The sequence below is a fragment of the Archocentrus centrarchus genome, chromosome 16 (assembly GCF_007364275.1).
Source record: "Archocentrus centrarchus isolate MPI-CPG fArcCen1 chromosome 16, fArcCen1, whole genome shotgun sequence".
Lineage (NCBI taxonomy): Eukaryota > Metazoa > Chordata > Actinopteri > Cichliformes > Cichlidae > Archocentrus > Archocentrus centrarchus.
Genome location: NC_044361.1, coordinates 27,193,949 through 27,214,112, shown reverse-complemented (window position 1 = coordinate 27,214,112; position 20,164 = coordinate 27,193,949). Strand labels below are relative to the sequence as shown.

The 20,164-nt window shown below is 38.8% G+C and overlaps 1 protein-coding gene across 1 annotated transcript; it reads right to left on the bottom strand.

Moving 5' to 3' along the window:
* Positions 1–3,540: 3,540 nt before the first annotated feature.
* On the bottom strand, positions 3,541–19,742 carry gnl1 (guanine nucleotide binding protein-like 1). The gene is made up of 12 exons (XM_030750492.1): positions 19,528–19,742; positions 18,399–18,546; positions 17,021–17,157; positions 16,751–16,902; positions 11,881–11,952; positions 8,063–8,255; positions 7,750–7,848; positions 7,411–7,593; positions 5,541–5,719; positions 5,039–5,216; positions 3,984–4,124; positions 3,541–3,875 (listed from the first exon to the last, which is right to left on the bottom strand). Exons 1-12 carry the CDS (start codon positions 19,598–19,600, stop codon positions 3,610–3,612), a joined length of 1,821 nt encoding a protein of 606 aa, XP_030606352.1. The 5' UTR covers positions 19,601–19,742; the 3' UTR covers positions 3,541–3,609.
* Between the last annotated feature and the right edge of the window lie 422 nt (positions 19,743–20,164).

The window sequence follows — 20,164 nt, the reverse complement described above, 5'->3', positions numbered from 1 at the left end:
CCAGCGACCCTGAATTGTTTAAGCGGAAGAGAATAAATGGATGGATGGAGAAAATAATGACAGTACATCCTACTGAAGGATTTAGAATTTGATTCCTGACTCAGTCTGAGTGTCGTTGACCACAGTGTACCCACCTTCCAATGGCTGCTTCCAGCAGTGTAACATACCATGTCATGAAGCTTAAATCATCTCAAACTGGTTGAGTTCATTGTACTCAAACAACTATGAAATGCATGGATATAATTACTATTGGTATGTTTAAAGTTGAATTAAAGCCCCTCCATTGACAAACACAGGTTCAACCTCAACAACAACTTGAATAATGCTGTAATGATTTTGTGGTTTGGTAGCTTTTACTTCATTTCATGCTATCTGCTTTAAATATTGCCCATCTGGAAATTTACCAATTAAGTAGTTTAGAAGGACTTTAATTAGATCTGTGCAACACACAGCTGATCGTTATCGTCAGTGAATCTCATCATCGTAATTATCTCCCTTGGGTACTCATAAAAGTCCCTTAACTAATTACGAGACAACTATAAAGCACCAGGATCGCCATGATAAATCATATGCATCTATGTCTATTAGGCATTCAGGAAGTATACCAACAGCAATTAGTCTGACAATGCTCAACCACATGTCTGAGCTGTCCACTTTGATCGCAAACCTCCTGGAAGATTGTGTCAAACCATTTAAAAGAAAAGCTTAATTATGTGCATCTGAAATGAGGAAGATGTGGTGGGTGAGGGACTTTATGGAAAGGTTGTCCTTTAAAGCTCTGGATACAAGCAAATATCACGAACACATCATTAAACAATACATTAAAAAAGATGCCAGTGTGTTTCTGAGGGTTATCGTCTTTTATTGCAGAAAGCAGTCCAGTCATCATCATTAGGTATACCAGGAATGAAATGAGGAATGCAGCAAATAGCCTGAACATACCTCAAGCCTTTACATTCACACTACACTCTCCAGACGCTGTCAGTTTCAATTACCCCCCCCCCCCCCCCAAAAAAAATCCCACATCAACACAACTAAAACTCCGCTGTGTTTGTAACATCATGGTACTGTTTAGCATCTACTTTCATTGTACCAATAGTCAAAATGACAGCATGTCACTGCTGCAGTGTGATGTATTACACAGTAACACAACACCGTGCTGTGGGATTCCCTCAGCGAACACAAGAATCAGGTACAACAGCACACAATAATACAGCACTCAGGATTGGAGCGGGGCCATCGCACATTACAGAGAGCGAGAGACGGGTCAAACAGCAGAAATGTCCACTTTATAACTCTGGAGAGGTGGAGCGTGTAATGTTATTTATAATGGAGGATGGGTGGAAGCTGTAGTGGCCAGTATCTCCTTCTGTGTGTTTTAAAGGAATAGCTTTGATACATTTGCTCGTTCATTTTTTTTAATAACACTGTTTACACTATACATATAAAGGTACAGCTAACAGTCTGTCAGCTTTGCACAAAGAGGAGCCAGCCAGGGGATGTCAAAAGCTAAAAATCAGGCTTCCAGGACCCTCTAAGACCATCATAGTTTTGTGCCTGCACAAAAGATATTTTTGGTGTCTCTGTAAAGACTTTTATTCATATGTCAAAAAAAGATCTATTAAGGTTTACGGTCTGGTTGGCAACACTTGTGTAAAAACTTCTTTGTGAGGTTGCTTTGGTAACTAGCAGATTGCCATGGTCGTCAATAATTCGTATGGAAGACACCGGCTTGTCTGCAAATGCTCGCCATTTACTCTTTAAGCTGTAATGCAACTGTGAAAAGTGCAACGTAAATGAGAAACAAGAAAAATCTGCTTTCAAAATCAACAGGTGCGTCTTACGGCTGCAACCAACACATTTCAAAAGGTACAACTTTCATGTTGAAGGCAAACGGTTTCTGGTTTGTGTGGTTTTTTTTATTACACCTTAGTGACTAGTTTGCCAGTGTTTGCAGACAAGCCAGCTTCTTCTATCCAACAATGGACAACCATGGCAATCTGCTGGCAACCAAAGCAATCATAAAGAGAGTTTCAGTGCAGCACTATATACTTCTTTACAACTAATTTCACGCTAGCACCCACCAGCAACCAGGTGTTGAATACATACTTTTCCCTAGCGATCACTGATCGGTCTCTAGGCATGCATGAACAGGGATTTAGCGATCTATTTAACAGTAACAGCCAGCAAACATCTGCAACCACCCAGGGAATACACATTCCCTGAGCGACTGGGGCCTAATGTGTCACAAATCCACTGCCCAGTCATCCTTAGGAAAAGAAACCACATTTAAGCCCATTCTGAGCCCAATAAAACATTTTTAATTTCTTGTTTGTTTTAATTGTATAAAATACTGAAGTGCAGCAATAAATTATATACTGGGATTTACTGAAGCGGCAGAGTTTCTTCACTCTCTCCTCGCAGTAATCCAGAAATCCACTGCCCAATTACCAACAAGAAACAAAGAAATGCAGATTATAGATTCAGGCTTTAAGAACAGATTAAACAAACGTCAGGCTAATTACAAAGCTTTAAATGTGCTTTTGGTCTGATTTTACTTGCATTTGACAGAGCCAGGCTAGCCATTGTCCAGTCTTCCAGTTTCTGATCTGCGATGCTAACCACCAGCTAGCTATAGCTTTATTTCACAAAGACATCAACCTTCAAATGTACCTTTTGGCAAGAAAGTAAAATCAAACATGTCAAACAATCCCTTTAATTATTGTTAAGCAGTCTCTGTTGGATAAGAGCCACTGTGCTGGCATCAGCATACATGCTGAACGAGTGCAGCTAAATCCTGGATGAAATACTGACAATCCCTATCAACATCTAAGGAAAATAGTTGTAGTAGTTAAAACACTACGGGTTTAATTCCTGAAAAAGCCTCAGCCCCCCCCCCCCCCCCAAAAAACCTACATCACTTTGTGACACAGTATAATGTAAATTCAGCTCAGATAAATTATCTCTAACTGAATCATTGTAGTAGTAACTGTGTGAAATGATTATGTTATCAGTTCTAGTTTTACAGTCTACTGTGCCCCATGTCCCCTCCCACACCTTCTATCCAAAGTTGAGACATGCTGTGGGCAATAAAGAAAGATTTAGAGTTCTATTCTTTAACCTCCAGCTGCTCTGAGAGCCAAGTGGCTGCTTCAGTGAATGACATATCAACAGTGCATCTGATTTGTTTCATCATACTTTCTTAAACTTTGGCATCTCAGCTGTGAGGTCACTCACTGATGAAGAGATTGATCATTCCAGGCTGAGGAAAGTTACTGACTTAAATTTGTCTCTGAGAGCTACATGCAAAATGTGACGATCAAACCAAACTAAACCCATTCTTAAAAGCTTCACTTAAAAATAAAATCTTCGAGGATGAAGAAGCAGAGCAGAGGCACAGCATGGAATACATGGATATACTCTGTACATGAATAGATTAGAGTATATTAATGTACAGAGAAGGTAATGACATGTGGAGGTTCACCAAAAAACAAGGGGGGGAATGCAGGTTTAGGAGAAACAAGGAATGAAAAGTGCACTGGGGCCGATAGCTAAAAGTCAGGACAGAGGAACAGGTTATTTCTTCCTTGCTTGCCTCTCCTTCTGTTATCACTCGCACTCATTTTCCCGTAGGACATTGTACATGTTGACCGTGAAGCCAGATGGCTTATCGTCGCTTCGTCTCGGATGCCCAAATCCCTCATCTTCATCATCCCCATCCTCGTCATCGTCTGCATCCCTGTCTCTTTCTTCCTCTGGCTCGGTGCTGGACTCGCCATCCTCCTCATCATCCCTCTCTGCCGTTCCTTCCTCCTCTGCTGCTCTTCCTTGAAGAGCCATAATCTCCGGCAAGTCTGGGTGATTTTCCCAGTGCTCTGTAGACGATAAATAATCCCCAAAATAAATTAATTCCACCTACCTAGCTTTTTAACTTCAAATACTCTTGGAGTTGAAATGAGGAGACACAGAAGGGCCTCTCTTACCTCTCAAGCAGCTGTAGCTGGCTGGTCTGAGGCAGAGGCACAATCTGCCATCAATCGCCAACCTAAGGAGGCTATTGGCTGCGCGGTACACATCATTGCGAGCTGCTTTTGCCGTCTTATAGCCTCTTCTCTCTGCCCACGCTGAAAGAAGGAAGGAAAGCGGAAACATTTTATGGGATACATTGGTGATAGTCTATCAAATCAAGGTAACAGACAAGTGGCTGTTTCAGTGAAGGAGGAGTTTATATTTAAGGTTCCTATTGTTAACAATGCCTGTGTAACCAAAATATCACATATTTGCTTATTCCTCTATAACACTGGGCTCTCTCTTGTTTTCCAGAAATATTAGAAAGCTATAAATAAGCACCACCACAACACTGGCTGACATGTTCTTTCATTATCCTGAATGAGTCTGTCACTGAAACACCACGCTGCTACTGTATATGGTTGTTAGAGCACCAAATCCAAAGCTGAAAACAGTCCAGCAAATACTTCATACTGCTGCCTGAGTGACAGTAAAAAAGAATGGAAAACTAGCTGTTTGACTACATAATAAATACCTTTAAGATCTGAGTTTATATTTGTGACTTACATCTATAGTCTGTGCTTGGGGCTGAGTGGCACAGATAGCTCGGGTACGTCAGTATTGGTTTTCTAATTGTTTTATAGATTAATTTTTATTTTATATTGTGACACTAAGTAGCACTTTGGCCAGCATTTGTTGTGATTAAATGTGCTATATATAAAAAAAAAAAAAAAAAAAAATCGACTTGGCTTAATTTGACTTGATACATGGTCCAATACATTGTTGCTTGCTTTTACTATGGGGCTCTGTTGACAAGAGAGAGCAAATAATGGCAGTGTTTCTGCACTGAGGGATTGGCTCTCACTTTGAATCGTACTGATTTTGTTATTTTAGAATCAATAAAAGTCTGTGACTTGCATTAAATGAAGCTTGCCATTTCCCCTCTCAATATTTTAGTGTGTTGAGGTTTCCTAACTATCAAAGGTGACAACAAATCAGATGTTGTGCGACTATATATCCTTAACCTTACCCTCACACACATCCCAGGCAGTCCAGCTGGGCTCCTCAGACTCCTGGTTTCCTTCATTCTCCTGCAAACTGGGATGTTTGAGCTTCAGAACAGAAAGGAAGGGGGTCCTCTCACACAGATAACCCACTGAGCTGTAAGGCTCTTGTAGCTGAGACACTGGGTAGATGCCTGCGAGAATCTATAGAAAATAAATTCAAAAATAAAAGACGAGAGGAAGAAAAATAAAATGATCAATAGAAACAAATAAAGATAGGTCATAAATTATTTCTGATTACAGCAAGATAGTAGCTAAAAACAGTTTAAAAATGAAAGCAACAATCACAAAAAATCCTGGAGAGATGTGGAATGAGACTGTGGAATGAGTGGAATGAGTAAAATCAATAATCCATCTCCTCAGATGTGTGAAAGTGCGACTCAACACAATTATGTTTCGACCAAGCCTAATCGTGCAAGTAAACTCAAAGTCACATCTGCTTTCAAGTACACAAAAGTGGGCTTGTACCTGTAACTGTTTATTGACACGGGAAGGGAAGACCAGCCCAGGGCAGTCACAGAGCTTGACTGTCGGAGTGAGGTAGTAGGTCTGGAAGTATTTGGTGTGGCCTGGGGTTCGAGACACGCTCACCACCTTCCTCCCCACCAGGCTGTTTATAACTGATGATTTACCAACATTGGGAAAGCCTGGAAGAAGGAAGATCGGTTACAGATCACCAAGGTATTAATATGTAATGATGTTTAGTGTCTATAAATTATTCTAAAGTGGCATTCTTTTTTAATTAATATTCAGAAGCCAATGACTACATTCAGTCAGGATCACTACAGTCAAAAGATGATTAACATTTCCATCTGCAATAATTTATATTTTACAGTACAGCTCTGTTCTAGGACCTCCTGGCCTTCCATGTAACTAAGACTTCTTCCCGAGGTTGTTAGACTTTGTCATTGTCTGTCACTTTACAATGAGGGCTGTAAAAACCTCATCATATTAACATTTTACCTGCCATTTTTATTTTTGAATGACAGCGAGATGCATTTAATCATGTTGCCAAAATAACCCAAACACAATAACTAATATCCAGTAGAGAATATGCATTTACCTGGAAATAGAGAGAAAAGATACAAACACCAACTGTACGGTCCTTTCTCGTGTCAACACCACAAGAAGCAGATTAAGCAGATATTTTTTTGTTGTTTTTTTCTGCAGTTAAAGCAGAGGAACAAAAACATTGTGCCTAAAACAGGCAAATTTGAACTAAAATGACTTGCTGGGTAGTTGCTTGAGTGTAATCAAATGCATCATGGGAGGCTGCTGCAGAGACAATATTTTTCCCTTACAGACAACTTTTCTTGTCCGATCTTATTTTATTCTGAAGGCTGAACCCTCCCTCTTCTGCCACACTAGACACTGAAATTACCAGCATCATTTCAGCCATAGTTCTGCCGACAGGGCAACATTTCTACCAACATTTCTCACTTCACAGAGAAGAATTCATGCAAGTAACTGTTTCCTCTGCATGAGGGAGCACCTTCAGTTACGACCCTGGGGTGCTCATAGACACATCCCAAGATCTTTATGGCGAATTCCATGATATATATTTAATGTTAAGTTATGCAAAAGACCAGTCACTAACAATGTTATGGTAGAGCCATCATCACTGTTCTCACCTGTCAAAATGACAAACGGCCATTAGATTCTTCTGTTATTTTTAAGAAAAAAATACTGTCAGTGACAGGAAATGTTGAGTCAACTTGACATTCTTGAGCAGGCATCACTGATAACGGATATGACATTGATTAAGTCAGTCACAGCATGAATGGAGGAGCTGGGGTAGAAGTGGGTTGCAAAGCATCTTCCAAATGCACAGCAACTGTGGGCAGGCTAACCCAGGCCTGTGAGATACCCAGCTGGATGTACAGAAGGGCATCAGCGATGCTATTAGCCTATGAGGGCTGAGATCGGCCGATCTACTAATGTTATACTAGATCACAATTAAGATACACATGAAGGACATGCTATGATTTTCTTTATATGAGCTTCAGGCTAAACCTATTGATCTTCTAGTTTCTATTCCTGAAAATCAAATTATATTGTTGTGGACTGTGAGGACAATGTTCTTTCCTAATCAGATAAAATTGTAGTAAAATTGAGTTTCCAGATGAACACTGATTTGGGGTACTGTTTTTCAGTCTGAAAAAAATATTCTGTTGAAAGTAACATCTACTTTCTTGCTAAAGAAGCAATATCTGGAGAAAATACTATGATATTCTTTCTGATTTTCTTTGCAAGAAGTTGTTTTGGTATAATTAAAAAAAAAAAAAAAAAGCTCCCTGAATCTGGCCAAAGGGTTGTACTTCTCTTAGAAAATGATTACCTATGCAGCCCAATGTAAGAACCCCATCTTTGTAGAGCTCCTGTGATGGACTGCTCATCTCCAAAGCACTATCACTTTGATGCTCCACTAAGACGGATTCTGCTCCTTCATCTACCCGCTCTCGATCCAGCCGCTCTGCAACGGCATCCCTCTGAATCTTCTGCTCCCAGCTGGATAGGTCAACTGAGAAAAACAAAACAAAACAAAGCAAGAAAAAACAAAAAAAATGATCAATAATATTTTGAGGATCAAAATAAATGTTGAATGAGCTCATCGTGTGGATAACTTAATGCATGGATTATTACAACAAAATAAGAGTACAAAGACTCTTTCTCCTACCTCTCCCTGATGTGATCTCCTGGCAGGCCTTTAGGATATCTAAAGGACCTCCAGCGTGACTCCAGTCAGCCTTTCTCCTCATCCTCTTCTTCTGGAGGACTGCGAGTCAGAACAGAACAGAAAAGGAAGACAGTTATTACTGTCACAACAGGGGCTGCAGACAGACAGTACATTATTCTGGTGATACTGTGCTGAAATAAGTTCACTGAGTGACAGGTTTGTCTGTCTGACATTATCTTTTATGTATGTCCTCCTCCTTTTCCACAAGTTTCATTGTATTTCCCACAGTCCCCTCCACTCTCAGTCTCCTCACCTGTGCTGTATGGCTGGCCAGGGTGGGAGGTAAAGCAAACTATTTGCAGGTGGGGGAACTGGGAAGCCATGTAGTGTTTCCAGGCGATCACCAGTGGTGGAGGACACAGGTCGGCTTTGTTCAATACCAGGACCACGTGCTTCTGTAGCTCTCCAGTGATGTAGTGGTACAGGTCTGGAGGGAACTGCAGCACCTGGGTGGTATACAAGTCAATTTTATTCATATAGCACATTTTAAAACAACAGAAGGTGACCCAAAGTTCTTTACAGGCACACTCATTTACAATCCAGGTTTCCAAAAACCCAATTACAAAACAAAAAACTTACATAAACAAACAGCATAAGGTAACACTTTCAATTCAATTCTGTTTTATTTATATAGTAACAATTCACAACAAACAGTCGCTTCAAGGTGCTTTGTGTTGTAAGGCAAAGACCCTATAATAGTACAGCGAAAACGCAACAGTCAAAACGACCCCCTTTGAGCAAGTACTTGGCGACAGTGGGAAGGAAAAACTCCCTTTTAACAGAAGAAACCTCCAGCAGAACCAGGCTCAGGGAGGGGCAGTCATCTGCCAAAAATGATTGGGGTTGAGGGGAGAGAGACAGGACAAAAGACATGCTGTGGATTAATAATAACTAATGATTAAATGCAGAGTGGTGTATAAACACAGAGAGAGTGAAAAGAAGTGAGTGAAGAAGAAACACTGGGAAACCCCCCCCCCCCCCAAAAACAGCCTAGACCTATTGCAGCATAACTAAGGGATGGTTCAGGGTCACCTGATCCAGCCCTAACTATAAGCTTGATGAAAATGGAAAGTTTTAAACCCAATCTTTAAAATAGAAAGTGTCTGTCTCCTGAATCCAAGCTGGGAGTTTATTCCACAGAAGAGGGGCCTGAAAGCTAAAGGCTCTGCCTCCCAGTCTACTTTTAAATACCAGAGGAACCACAAGTAAAGCCTGCAGTCTGAGAGTGAAGTACTCTATTGGGTGATACGGTACTATGACATATTTAAGATAAGATGAAGCCTGATTATTCAAGACCTTGTATGTGAGGAGAATGATTTTGAATTTGATTCTGTATTTAAGAGGGAGCCAATAAGAGAAGCCAATATGGGAGAAAAATACTCTCTCTTTCTAGTCCCTGTCAGTACTCTAGCTGCAGCATTTTGAATCAATTGAGGCTTTTCATAGAGATTTTACTACAACCTGATAGTAATGAATTTCAATATTCCAGCCTAGAAATAATAAATGCATGAGACGGGATGTTTCTAATTTTAGAGACAAACACAAGAAAGCAGTCCTACATATATGTTAAATATGTGCATTGAAGGATATATCCAGGTCAAAAGGTAAAAACTGCCAAATAAAACAGCAATAGAAAACATGTACAGTAACCAAACTCTGTGAGGGACCTCAGACTTGACTAAAAGCAACAGAAAACAGGAAAGTTTTTTAAAAATCATCAACTGTTGAACAGGTTCTTATGTGGGATGGCAGACTATTCCAGAGCATATGGGCAATAACAGCAAAGGCCTGGTCGCCTTTCCCATTTAGTGAAGAAGATGGCATTTAGAGAAGTATATAATATATTGTGGCGCTAATTCATGGAGGGCTTTAAAAACAAATAAAATTTAAACATTTATTAGAAACTTCACAGGCAGCCAGTGCAGCTGAGCTAAAACACGAGTGATATGCTCTCTTCTCTTTGTACCAGTTAAGAGTGGAACAGCTACATTTTAAACCATCTGCATATGAGACAAAGAGTGGAACTGCGCAATCCTATATACAGGGAGTTGCAGAAGTCCAGCCAAGGGGTGATAAAGGCATTTCATAAAAACACACACAGTAACTACTGCCTCTTGAACAAATAACTCATTAGATCTAGTTATTATTAATAGAAACAGGTTGTACTTTACTGTTTTTAAGTTTGCATTAAACTTGGAAATGTAATTGCATCAGAACCAGGGAACTATGCTGTTTTACCTCCACCAAGGAGGTTATGTTTTTGGTAACACTTGCATTATTCTGTCTGTAAACACAATAGCTCAAAAAGTTTTGAATGAATTCTGATAAAACTTTGTAGCGGTGCAGAGTGGGGTCATGCTAAAAATTTGGCTTACATACACCAAGCTCTTTAAGGTCAACTTGATGATTTATGGTCAAAAATTGACAAAAAGACTGATTCTTACAAGTGTAAGCACCGTAAAAAGATTTAAAACAACATGTCACATTTGACAGAGAAGTCAAAGGTCAAAAAAGTTATAATAATGCTATATAGAGCTATTTAAAACTATGTTTCTTACTGGCTTTGTATTGGCAATATTTAGGAAATTATACTGGTATCTTAGGATTCTAAATATCACATTATAGTTTGCATCCAAATATGTCACATTTGACCTCTGATCTCACTTCTACATTTCACATCTGCGTTTCTTTCAAGTTGACCCCAAAATGTGTTACACCTTTAAAGAAAGTATTGTTTAGAGAAAGAGAATGAATCCACGTAAATAAAAAGAATTATACTCAAAATTATGTCAAGTACATTAAAATGTGCTTCAACAGGGCAAAAAACAAAAAGACTGCACTTTGCAGTTGTTTTTACTGCACTGCAAAATTAAAGTATGTTTAAAAAGAACAAAGGAAAAAAAATCATAATAATCAGCCCCCATTTTAATACCTTATTATCTCAATAAAGCACTTCCATGAAAGAGTGCCGGCTTACTTGTGTTTTCTAGAGTTTCTAGCCCCTCTCCTGAGGAACCAGCTCCCTGTTTGGGTTTGAGAGATAGATACCCTCTATACTTACATGATTTCCCCTTTGATAAAGCTTATAGTTAGGGCTGGATTAGAGGATCCTGAACCATCAGTTCTGCTGCTATAGGCTCATGCTGTAGGGAACTTCCCATGATGCACTGAGCACTTCTCCTTCACTTATCTCCTCATTAATAGGCCACTGCTGCATGACATTAACATTTTTCTTCTCTTTCCTGTAGCTTCATGTTTTTGTCCTGATTGCGTTCCTCTCTGTGCTCCTCTGGTTCTGATGGAACTCTCTTCCTTTTAAAAGACAGTTCTTCCTCCCCACCGTTGCCAAGTGCTCGCTCACAGGAGATCATTTGATCAGTGAGACTCTCTCTCTCTCCAATATCAAAAGGTCCTTACCTTAAAAATTTAAAGCACCTTGAAAGGGATGTTGCTGTGAACTGGCGTTACATAAATAAAACTGAACTGAATTCAATCTTCAGCAGATCACACAGACACATGCTGAACACAGCGGTAAGTTAAATTCAACTGACTTCATCAGCAAGTTCATAGCATCTACAATTTAATGAGACACTGATAAATTGTTCCAAAAAGAATATTTTTGTTAAACTGAAGTACTGAATGAAGGTTCAAATTTATTCACATATAAAATATTTACAAGGTTTTTTTTTTTTTAAATAATAAGGGGAAAGTTTGTTCTGTAACTAATGTCAAGTGCTCATAAAAACTCTATTTTTATCTCTAAAAGCAGATAAAATGCCAATATACGTTTGAGGCCAGAGTAGCAGGTGAGATAATTTTCTAATTTCCTTCTTTTTTGTTGTCTGCCAGTGTATATCTACAGGTAGTAATAGCTGTATAGAAATCTTCCTATCTAGTCAGCTTGCATTGTTGAGATTCGAGGCTCTCTCTAACAAAGCGTACTTTCTGGATAAAAGCAAACATTTGAGGTGAGCAAAGACATGACAATATTTAAAATGTGGTCAGATAAACAAACAAATAAATAATGACTCTTGACTGTGTCTCCATCTAGTGGCTACCAAGTCTACTTACCGGATGCCTGATATCAACAATGAGAAGAATCACATCTGACATCTCTAAGACTCTCCACAGCTGCCTCCACGTCTAAAAGAAAGAAAACAATAAAGTATCAATGCCAAAGTGGTTGCTTGTAACGATGCACCTGCAGAGAGTTATTAAACAAATATGAAGCTTTGCTTGAACTTACACAGACGGATACCGAGTTTCAAATTGATTAGCTGCTTGACCCACAACTGCTCCATGTTCAGCTGTAGCGGGCAGCTGTTTTCAGTGAAAAAGCTCTAAATAACCCAATGTAGCACACCTGCACAGCCGACAAACAGCTGACCAATATAATTATTAACTAGCTGGTGAACATGGTGGAGCATTTAGCAGCTCAAGAGCCATTTGTTTCCTTGTAAAGTCTAGAGCGGGAACCAGGAACAGGGACTGCATATTGGACCTAAATTTCCCAGGTGGCCTGAAACATGCACTTCACAACTGCCACATGTGTAAATGGGCAATTATTTTCTAAAAGTTCACCATATCAATTTGTTTTTGATGCTTTCAAGGGGACAAAAAAAATGACTGCAGATAAAGGTTTCAGGAGGTTTTTTTTGTCATCATTTTGAAAGTGAGTCATAAAAATTCCATCATCTGTTATCACCTGTCATTGATGGTGACATATTAAATTATAACTAGAATATCTCGATCACAATAATCACTAATCTTCAGGAGAGGGCATGCACTTATGAGAGCAAGGAGTGTAAAAATGATCATCATGTGATACCATGTGGCCATTTGCACTGTCAAAACCACATAAAGCAGCTTAATGATTTATTTTTTTAATGATATTTTTTCATGCTTAGAAAGGCAACATTAACTAAACCAAATTAACCCCCCCGAAGACTTCAGAATTTGGATCTAAGGGCTGAACCTGCCCTTTACTAAACCTCTGGAAACTAGAATTACCAGCACCATTTAAGCTAAAGAATTATCAGAAATCAATTGTCTGAACATGGGACAGGGCTTGAAACTCACATTTCAAACTTAAGAGGAAATCACCCCTTAAAATGCTTCCTACACTATCATATTCTTACCTCAGATTGTGTTTGGCCATTCTCCTTTAACTCCAACATTGATCTCATTTCTGCTGCCTATGTTAGCGCCTCAGTACAAATAGAGAAACTGCAAACTCCGCACAGAAAGGCCCCAGGGGGTTTCAAACCTTTGTGCTCTGAGGTGACATTTTACCACACGGCACCCAAATACCACCCTCAGTGTTTACATCTGTCGAAGTGACTGACAGCTTAAAGATGTTTCCATTATTGTTAAAGAAAATAAGCTGCACATTTAATATTCTTTTTATGTTTAATGTAATGAACCAACTTAGGCAAAACATGTTTAATCAGCTTATTAATCTACATGATATTTTTACATTATCCTCAACTCCATGCAAAAAGCTATCAACTCTAGATTACTTAGAGTCACCTATTACACCAGCTGCTGCTCAAGTCCTGCTTCTGCTGTGCCTGCTGAGCCCCCCACTGTGAAATTAAATGATCTGCAGGGTCTGTGGTTTTGAGTAATATAGTTATCATTTTTATACTCTGAGCAAAACTGAACAATAACACAGCATGCAAGCAAGATGATGGTGCTTTTACCAGTGGGAAATATCAGACAAAGCTATGTTCTATAAGGCTTTGTAATCCCTACATCATCCTGATGTAAGAAACGGAATAATGAGTTTGTGATAGGTCCTGGAGCTACATGCTGGATAACAGCACGAACACTTTAAGACAAATATGGCACAGCAAGTGCTCTGGGTAATCATCAGTTTACCTACAAACTTGTTAACAAGCAGCATTACTTCCTGCTTCATCTACTCTTAAAGAGACAGACACAGACACACAGAGACTTTTCAGAAAATCGGAGCTGAGCTGTTCTGTCACCACAAAAAAAGTTACATTACTAAAATGGTTCCATCGCTGCAAGATGAACAGCAATACTGAAAAAAAGAGATGGATGAAAGCACAGTGGTACAGCAGAGAATTTCACTAAATGTTTTAGTCTTGGTTCACCATAAAAATAGTGAGGTTTAACCTAGGAATGTGTGCAACTAGTCAACTAGACAATTAATCGTTGCTATTGTCACTAATCAGTACCAGACCAGGGTTATAATAGTTTTGGATTTTACATTATCGTTTAGTTTTAGTTAGTTTTTACTTTTTTTTTCTCTCTAATTCAGTTAGTTTTAATTAGTTTTCAGAGCGGTTTCGCTCGTTTTTATTAGTTTCTATTTTAGGATTAATGGTTAGTTTTAGTTTAGTTTCGTCAGTTTCAGTATTACTCTTAGTTTTTCATACTTTGTCAGGTGCAAGATTCAAGGCACAAGAGTGACTATTGTGTAATAAAAACTCAACAAAAGATACCATAAAGAAATATATTCAACAACCAACGGTTCACAAGACAGCAGCACTACGTGCTAAATGTGTGTAATATTAAGGACACACATGAACATCAACAGGGAGAAACAAAGAAAAACATGAAGTCGCAAACTCAATAAATTCTACAATAAACTCCCAATAAAGGTCAGCGTCAGTGCAGCAGATTAACAACACCTACATGTGGTGTTTGACAAAAACAAACTCTGAAGGAGTCAAAGCTCAAATCCAGCTGCATCCTGATGTTCTCACCACCTGAGGCTGGTTGTTTTGGAGCTAGCTTGGTTAGATGCTCGCTAATTAGACTTACAGGGTCTTTGCGGCCTCTGTACACAACCTACAGAAGTGGCCGACCTCATGTCCGCATTTATGCTTGTGTAGCTGGATTGTGTGTGGTTGTGTGCTGGAGTTTTATATGCGGTGCCGCCTGGGATTTTTTTTGGTCCTTTGTGCTCAGGTTTTTGGCTGCAAACTTTTTTGTCCCTGTTTTTTCACCTTCTTCATTTCCTCACGTCCATTCTGATAGTTTCAGCAGTCTCCCTCCAGGAATTTGCTGACATTTGTGCGTCCTTATATTAATGCTTTGATTGTTATTCCTGATTGTTATTCTCTGACTGATAAAGTAGCCGGAAACGCACAAGGACGGAACAGGTTAATCACAGCGTTGCGGCTGCGTGGACCCGGTGAGTAGTCACATTTCTCCAGAGGTGAACGTCAGGTTACGTCGGTTCAGAGCGACTCTGCCGCTTTCTCGTGCACACGCACGCACACAGCTGCCCGATGACGCTCCCAGCTTAAACTCAGAGAGCGGAAAAATGATAAATCCACAAGGCTTTTAAATAAAATGACAAACAAGAAAAGAAGAGTAATTTTATCTCTAATTTCAGTTAGTTTTTTTAAACTCACAATAGTTTAAGTTAATAACTTTTCCTTTTAATTGTAGTTTTTATTTATTTCAGTTAACGACAATGTTATTTCAATTTCAGTTTTCGTTATTTCGTTAACTATAATAACCCTGTACCAGACATGCCTCCTGGTGTTCCGTGGGATGAGCTGGAAGAGGTCTGGGCTTCTCTGCTTAGGCTTACGCTCCTGTGACCTGGCCCCAGATAGTGGAATAAAACTGATGGACGTTTTATTGTTTTGTTATCATTTCAGAATTAAACTTTTATTGAGATGGGTGTCATGAATTGTAGAACAACCATCATGCGTCACACCTTTCAGTCAGTTTATTAGTTTTTCAAATGTTAATCTGTCATATTTTAATAATACATGAACATCTTTTGTAGTAACATGTTTTCATATCACATTTAACATCAGTTTAAGTGTTTTTTTTTTCTTTGTTGTCTGTTTAGAGTATAATGTGCAATGCTCATAATGATGGTGCCACACAGTTAAGCAGCATTTAAAGTATTTTTCATTATTGAAGAATGTGATTAATAGTTTCAAATGCCTTTGCTTAGACAGTTTTTGACTAGTAGGTTAGTCTAATATTTTTTCACATTTTTTCCCCAGGAACATTACTAGTTTAACCATAGTTGTTTGTTCAAAGAGTGGTGGAGGGTATTTTGACTTGCTGTATTCTTTGGAAAGACAAAGGTCATTAGACTGAAGACAGGTATTAAACTTATAGATGCTAAAGTGTGAAAAAAAGTCTCCACCTGCTTCATCTCTAAGTGTCTAGACTCCAGGGGGTCCTCTCCTACTTCTTACCACTGTTTGACTTTGTTCTGTTTTGTAGCTTCATCTGAGTCTAACTGCCAAATAATTTATATCTCAAATCCTGTATTCCTTAATGAAATGAAATTATTTAACATGATTGCTCATTAGCTTAACAACCATCAGTTATTTAACTTTAAGACATGTCTTTTTATGAAAATGTGATGATGGTGGTGGAGAACACAGGCACATATGGGAGTGAGGCCTTGACTAGTGGGTGGTTTCTCACAAGAGCAACTGTTGCAAAAGCAAAATCCTTCCACAGCTTCACCTGCACAGACTTAGGGATTTTACTTCCCTCTAGATAGATCCTGTTAACTAAACGCTCTCTTCTAGTCATCTTGTCTCCAGCTGCACTAAACACACAGCGAGTCTGAACTTTCAGGGAGGGGCAAAAGTGCCCCTCTACAAACAGAAAAAGCCTTTAAAAGCAAAAAAGAACGCAAAAGAGTAATTTTCTTTTAATCCCAATTATTTTGTTTTCATAATTATTGGAAGCCATAATTATAATTGAGATTAAAATCTGATTAATTGCCCAGCAAACTTCATAAAATAGTACAAAAGTTCTCCTAAAAAGCAACACTTCACTCTGAATTAGTTTGGGCACCTAAGGCAGTGTTAGAAATTGTAAAACAAAATTAAAGTTGCAACATTCACCACTAACATTTTAAGGTTTCTAGCAGTGCCACTTCATCATTAAAAATAAACTCCTTAAGAGTGCATCAAGGTAACATAGTTACCTCCAGATTGTGCTCAAAGTGGCTGAGAGAGCCAGGTGGGTTTCTGGAGTGCAAGTCATCCAGGTAGTCTCTGTATGACTTCTCCTCTTTCCTCAGCAGGCTCTCCCGTGTCATTGCATAATTCCAGGACGGCCGTCGTGGGAAACCAAGACCTGGCAGTGAATAATCAAGTGTTAGTGTGTCGAGCACTGACCCACTCCATTAGCCTACTCTGCTCATCTGTTTGGTTTATTTTAAGATGAAAAGAATTAAAACCAAAATAAATCAGACCTTTCTCTGAAGGGTAGATGTCATTGATGTCAATCTCAAGTTCTTTGTCTGAGACTTGTTGCAGCACCTTTTCCCTGGCCATCTTCTTTCTCTTCTCCACCTCCTCTTTGCTCTCTTTCTCAAACTGCAGTCGGAACCTAAAAAAAAATCATTGGTTAAGCCTTTGTAAGGCAATCTGTTGTTATGTTTTAAATTTAATTATAAAAGCCTCTCTCCAGTCAAAAATGTCTTCTCTTTCCTAGTGTTGAATGTTTGAATGTCACTGTTTAGAAATACACAATATGGACAAAAGTATTGAGTCTAACCTCTTAATCCTTGAATTCAGATGTTTTAAGTCCCATTGCCACAGCTGCATAAAATAAAATATCCAGCCATGCAGTCGACCTTTACAAACATCTGGGAAAGAATGGGTCATTCTAAAGACCTCACTGAATTTGAGTGTAGTACTGCAATATGATGGCACATTTCTAAAGTCAGTTCATGAAATTTCTTCCCTCCTAGACATTCCACAATCAACTACAAGTGGTATTATTGCAAAGTGAAAGGGTTTAGGAACCACAACAACTCTGCCACAAAGTGGCAGACTATGTAAAGTTACAAAGCGGGGTCGCTGAGTGCGAAAAAGTCACCAATGCTCTGCTGACTCAGTAACTGCAGAGTTCAAAACCTCCTCTGGCATTAACATCAGGACAAAAACTGTGCATCAGGGCCTTAGTAGCATGGGTTTCCATGGCTAAGCAGCTCCTGTAAGTGTTATGTGTAGGTGGCCCAGTACTTCTGTTCATATAGTGTATGTATGTAAAATATCTAATTCTAGAAGAGTTTTAACATTTTAAATTTTCTCTTTGCTCACATACAGTTTGGCCTGGAAGCTGATCCTGATCCACTATTCAGCATAAACAAAAGCTTCAGTTCTCCAATGAACAAATTCTGAATTTTTAGAATTAGGCAGGATATTTAAAGTGCTAATTATATTTTGACAGTAAACCATGCCCAACACACATTACAGTATTTTTGTTTAATTTAATACAAGTGAATTCATTATAAGTTTTAAAACATGCAAACTGATTTCCAGATTTGGAGACAATCAACTCACAGTATGATGTTTGGTGCAGCCAAATTAGAAAAGCTTAGATCTAGAATACTTTTCAATAAATTCAGTGGTAAAAAAGTTACCTCTTTATCTTATTATCTGCTTGCTCTCATAAACCTCCAATTAGTTATGAAAATGTAGCCACTTTCTACTTAAGCATCTTTTTAATGTGCAATTTCAACCACTTTATCTTGAATTTCTCTCAACTTCAAAGGACACATCTGGTACAAAGTCTGCGTCAGCAGGACCTGAAATCTTTTACAAAGCTGTAATCTTATAACTCACCTGTTAGGGTCATATCTTCCTTCTCTGTTGAAGGGCTGCTGATTTATTCTTTTAATATCAGTGGTCTCGCTGTCTGAGGTATCTGACTGACGCTCTCCTCCTCGCTCCACACTGGCATTGCGGCTGCTTGGCCCAGAACCCGTGTCACCTGGAAGACAGGATGAAGATCACAAACCGATACCAAGATCTACTTTTTTTTCACTTATCTGCTGTTAAAATATACTGTGCTTATTATCCAATTTCTGGGTTATTTGGGTGGCAATGTGGCATTCTTCCACAGACAAATTAATTTGAACGCTTTAATGTTTATATAATTTACATCCAATTGTCCTAACCTCTTGGTTATTTAATGAAGAGAGTACAATAAATTCATAATCTCCCCCTCACAGCTGAATTTATTAACCATTATGTACAGATGATCTGACCTTGGTAGAAAAGACTTTCGATATATGTCTTAAGGGCTTTGTGTGTGGGAACGGCTATTCTGCTTGTCTTAGTGTTCAAAGTAAGCAGTTCATGAGGGTAAACCCTGCTATGAAAACTAATACTTTCCTTGTTGATCACGCTTTAAGTGGACTCAAAAAAACAAAAGGAAAGAAAGGACGTTGCAAGCAGTGCCTAGTTGGTACAAAATCTACATTTTTGACATGCGAAGACATTTTTTTGTCTTACTTAATGAAACTAGACCACGTTAACACAAAAACACACGGGTTAAGTACTTGAAACCCATCAAGTATACAGAAAATCTTTAAACCACTACACTGTTAGTGCTAATAAACTGACCTATTGACAGCACCATGCTCCGTGACCTCTGCTAATGTGGTTCTGTTTCCAGTAGCGTTTATGGCCAACAAAAAACACACGGCTGTGAATTCAACACATTTAACGCAAGTCTGTGCGCTATTTTCACGTACTCGTCACATCCGAAGGCAAAGTTACACCACACTGCTTCATATTATGCCAGGTAAAATAAGCGCTGGTTTCAATTTACGGGCAAATGAGTGGTTTGATAACTTAAAAATCCCGACTACATGCAGACACAAAGACTGTTCGCCACCAAACTCAGCCATGGAGCACAGACCGTTAGCAAACCGCTAAGACTAGCATGCTAACGGCAAAATTTTGTTACCTCGCTTTCTCTCCCGTTTGACTTGTAGCTGTTTCTTCTTTTGTTTGTTGCTAAATGGCTTTTTCCGGGGCATAGTTAATAAAAACAAAATTACTATATATATATATATATGTAAAGAGAACTATGCGTATGTACTGCTGCTTAAAGCTTCTCACACAGCTTATTAGCGTTATTTACATGGGTGAAGTTTCTCGACTCCTACACTTTTCAGTGACGCCATATCCACTGCAGACTGCGGAGAATGGTGGAAGAAACCAATTTTAGGTGTTCGCAAACCGATCTATTTGTTAATCTTTTGGGCTTTATTTATATCACCTTTTGCGATTAAACTTTACACGACTAAAGATCTTTACCCTGTGTATCATTATGTAAAAATATAGTCAGAACATATCGGAGAAATTGACAATAACACCCCCGTACTCTTATGGTACAGTCCATTTTTGTAAACACCTCGCAAATTTGCACATTCCAGCAAACATACCATCACGGGGTCATGATTGTCATAAAGTAGACATCAGTGTTTATTTCTGTGGGTTTTAACAGTATAATCAACTATTCGCTCTCTCTCTCTCTCTTTTTTTTTTAATAAAGACTGTGTAATGACTGCAATTGAAAAAGAAAAGCAACACTTCAAGGA

Coding starts and splice junctions, on each gene's coding strand:
- gnl1 (XM_030750492.1), bottom strand. CDS start 19,600: ATGCCCCGGAAAAAGCCATTTAGCAACAAACAAAAGAAGAAACAGCTA. Junction 8,256..11,880: donor TTGTTGATATCAGGCATCCG/GTAAGTAGACTT, acceptor TATACCACCCAG/GTGCTGCAGTTCCCTCCAGA. Junction 5,217..5,540: donor GTGTCAATAAACAGTTACAG/GTACAAGCCCAC, acceptor TATTTTCTATAG/ATTCTCGCAGGCATCTACCC.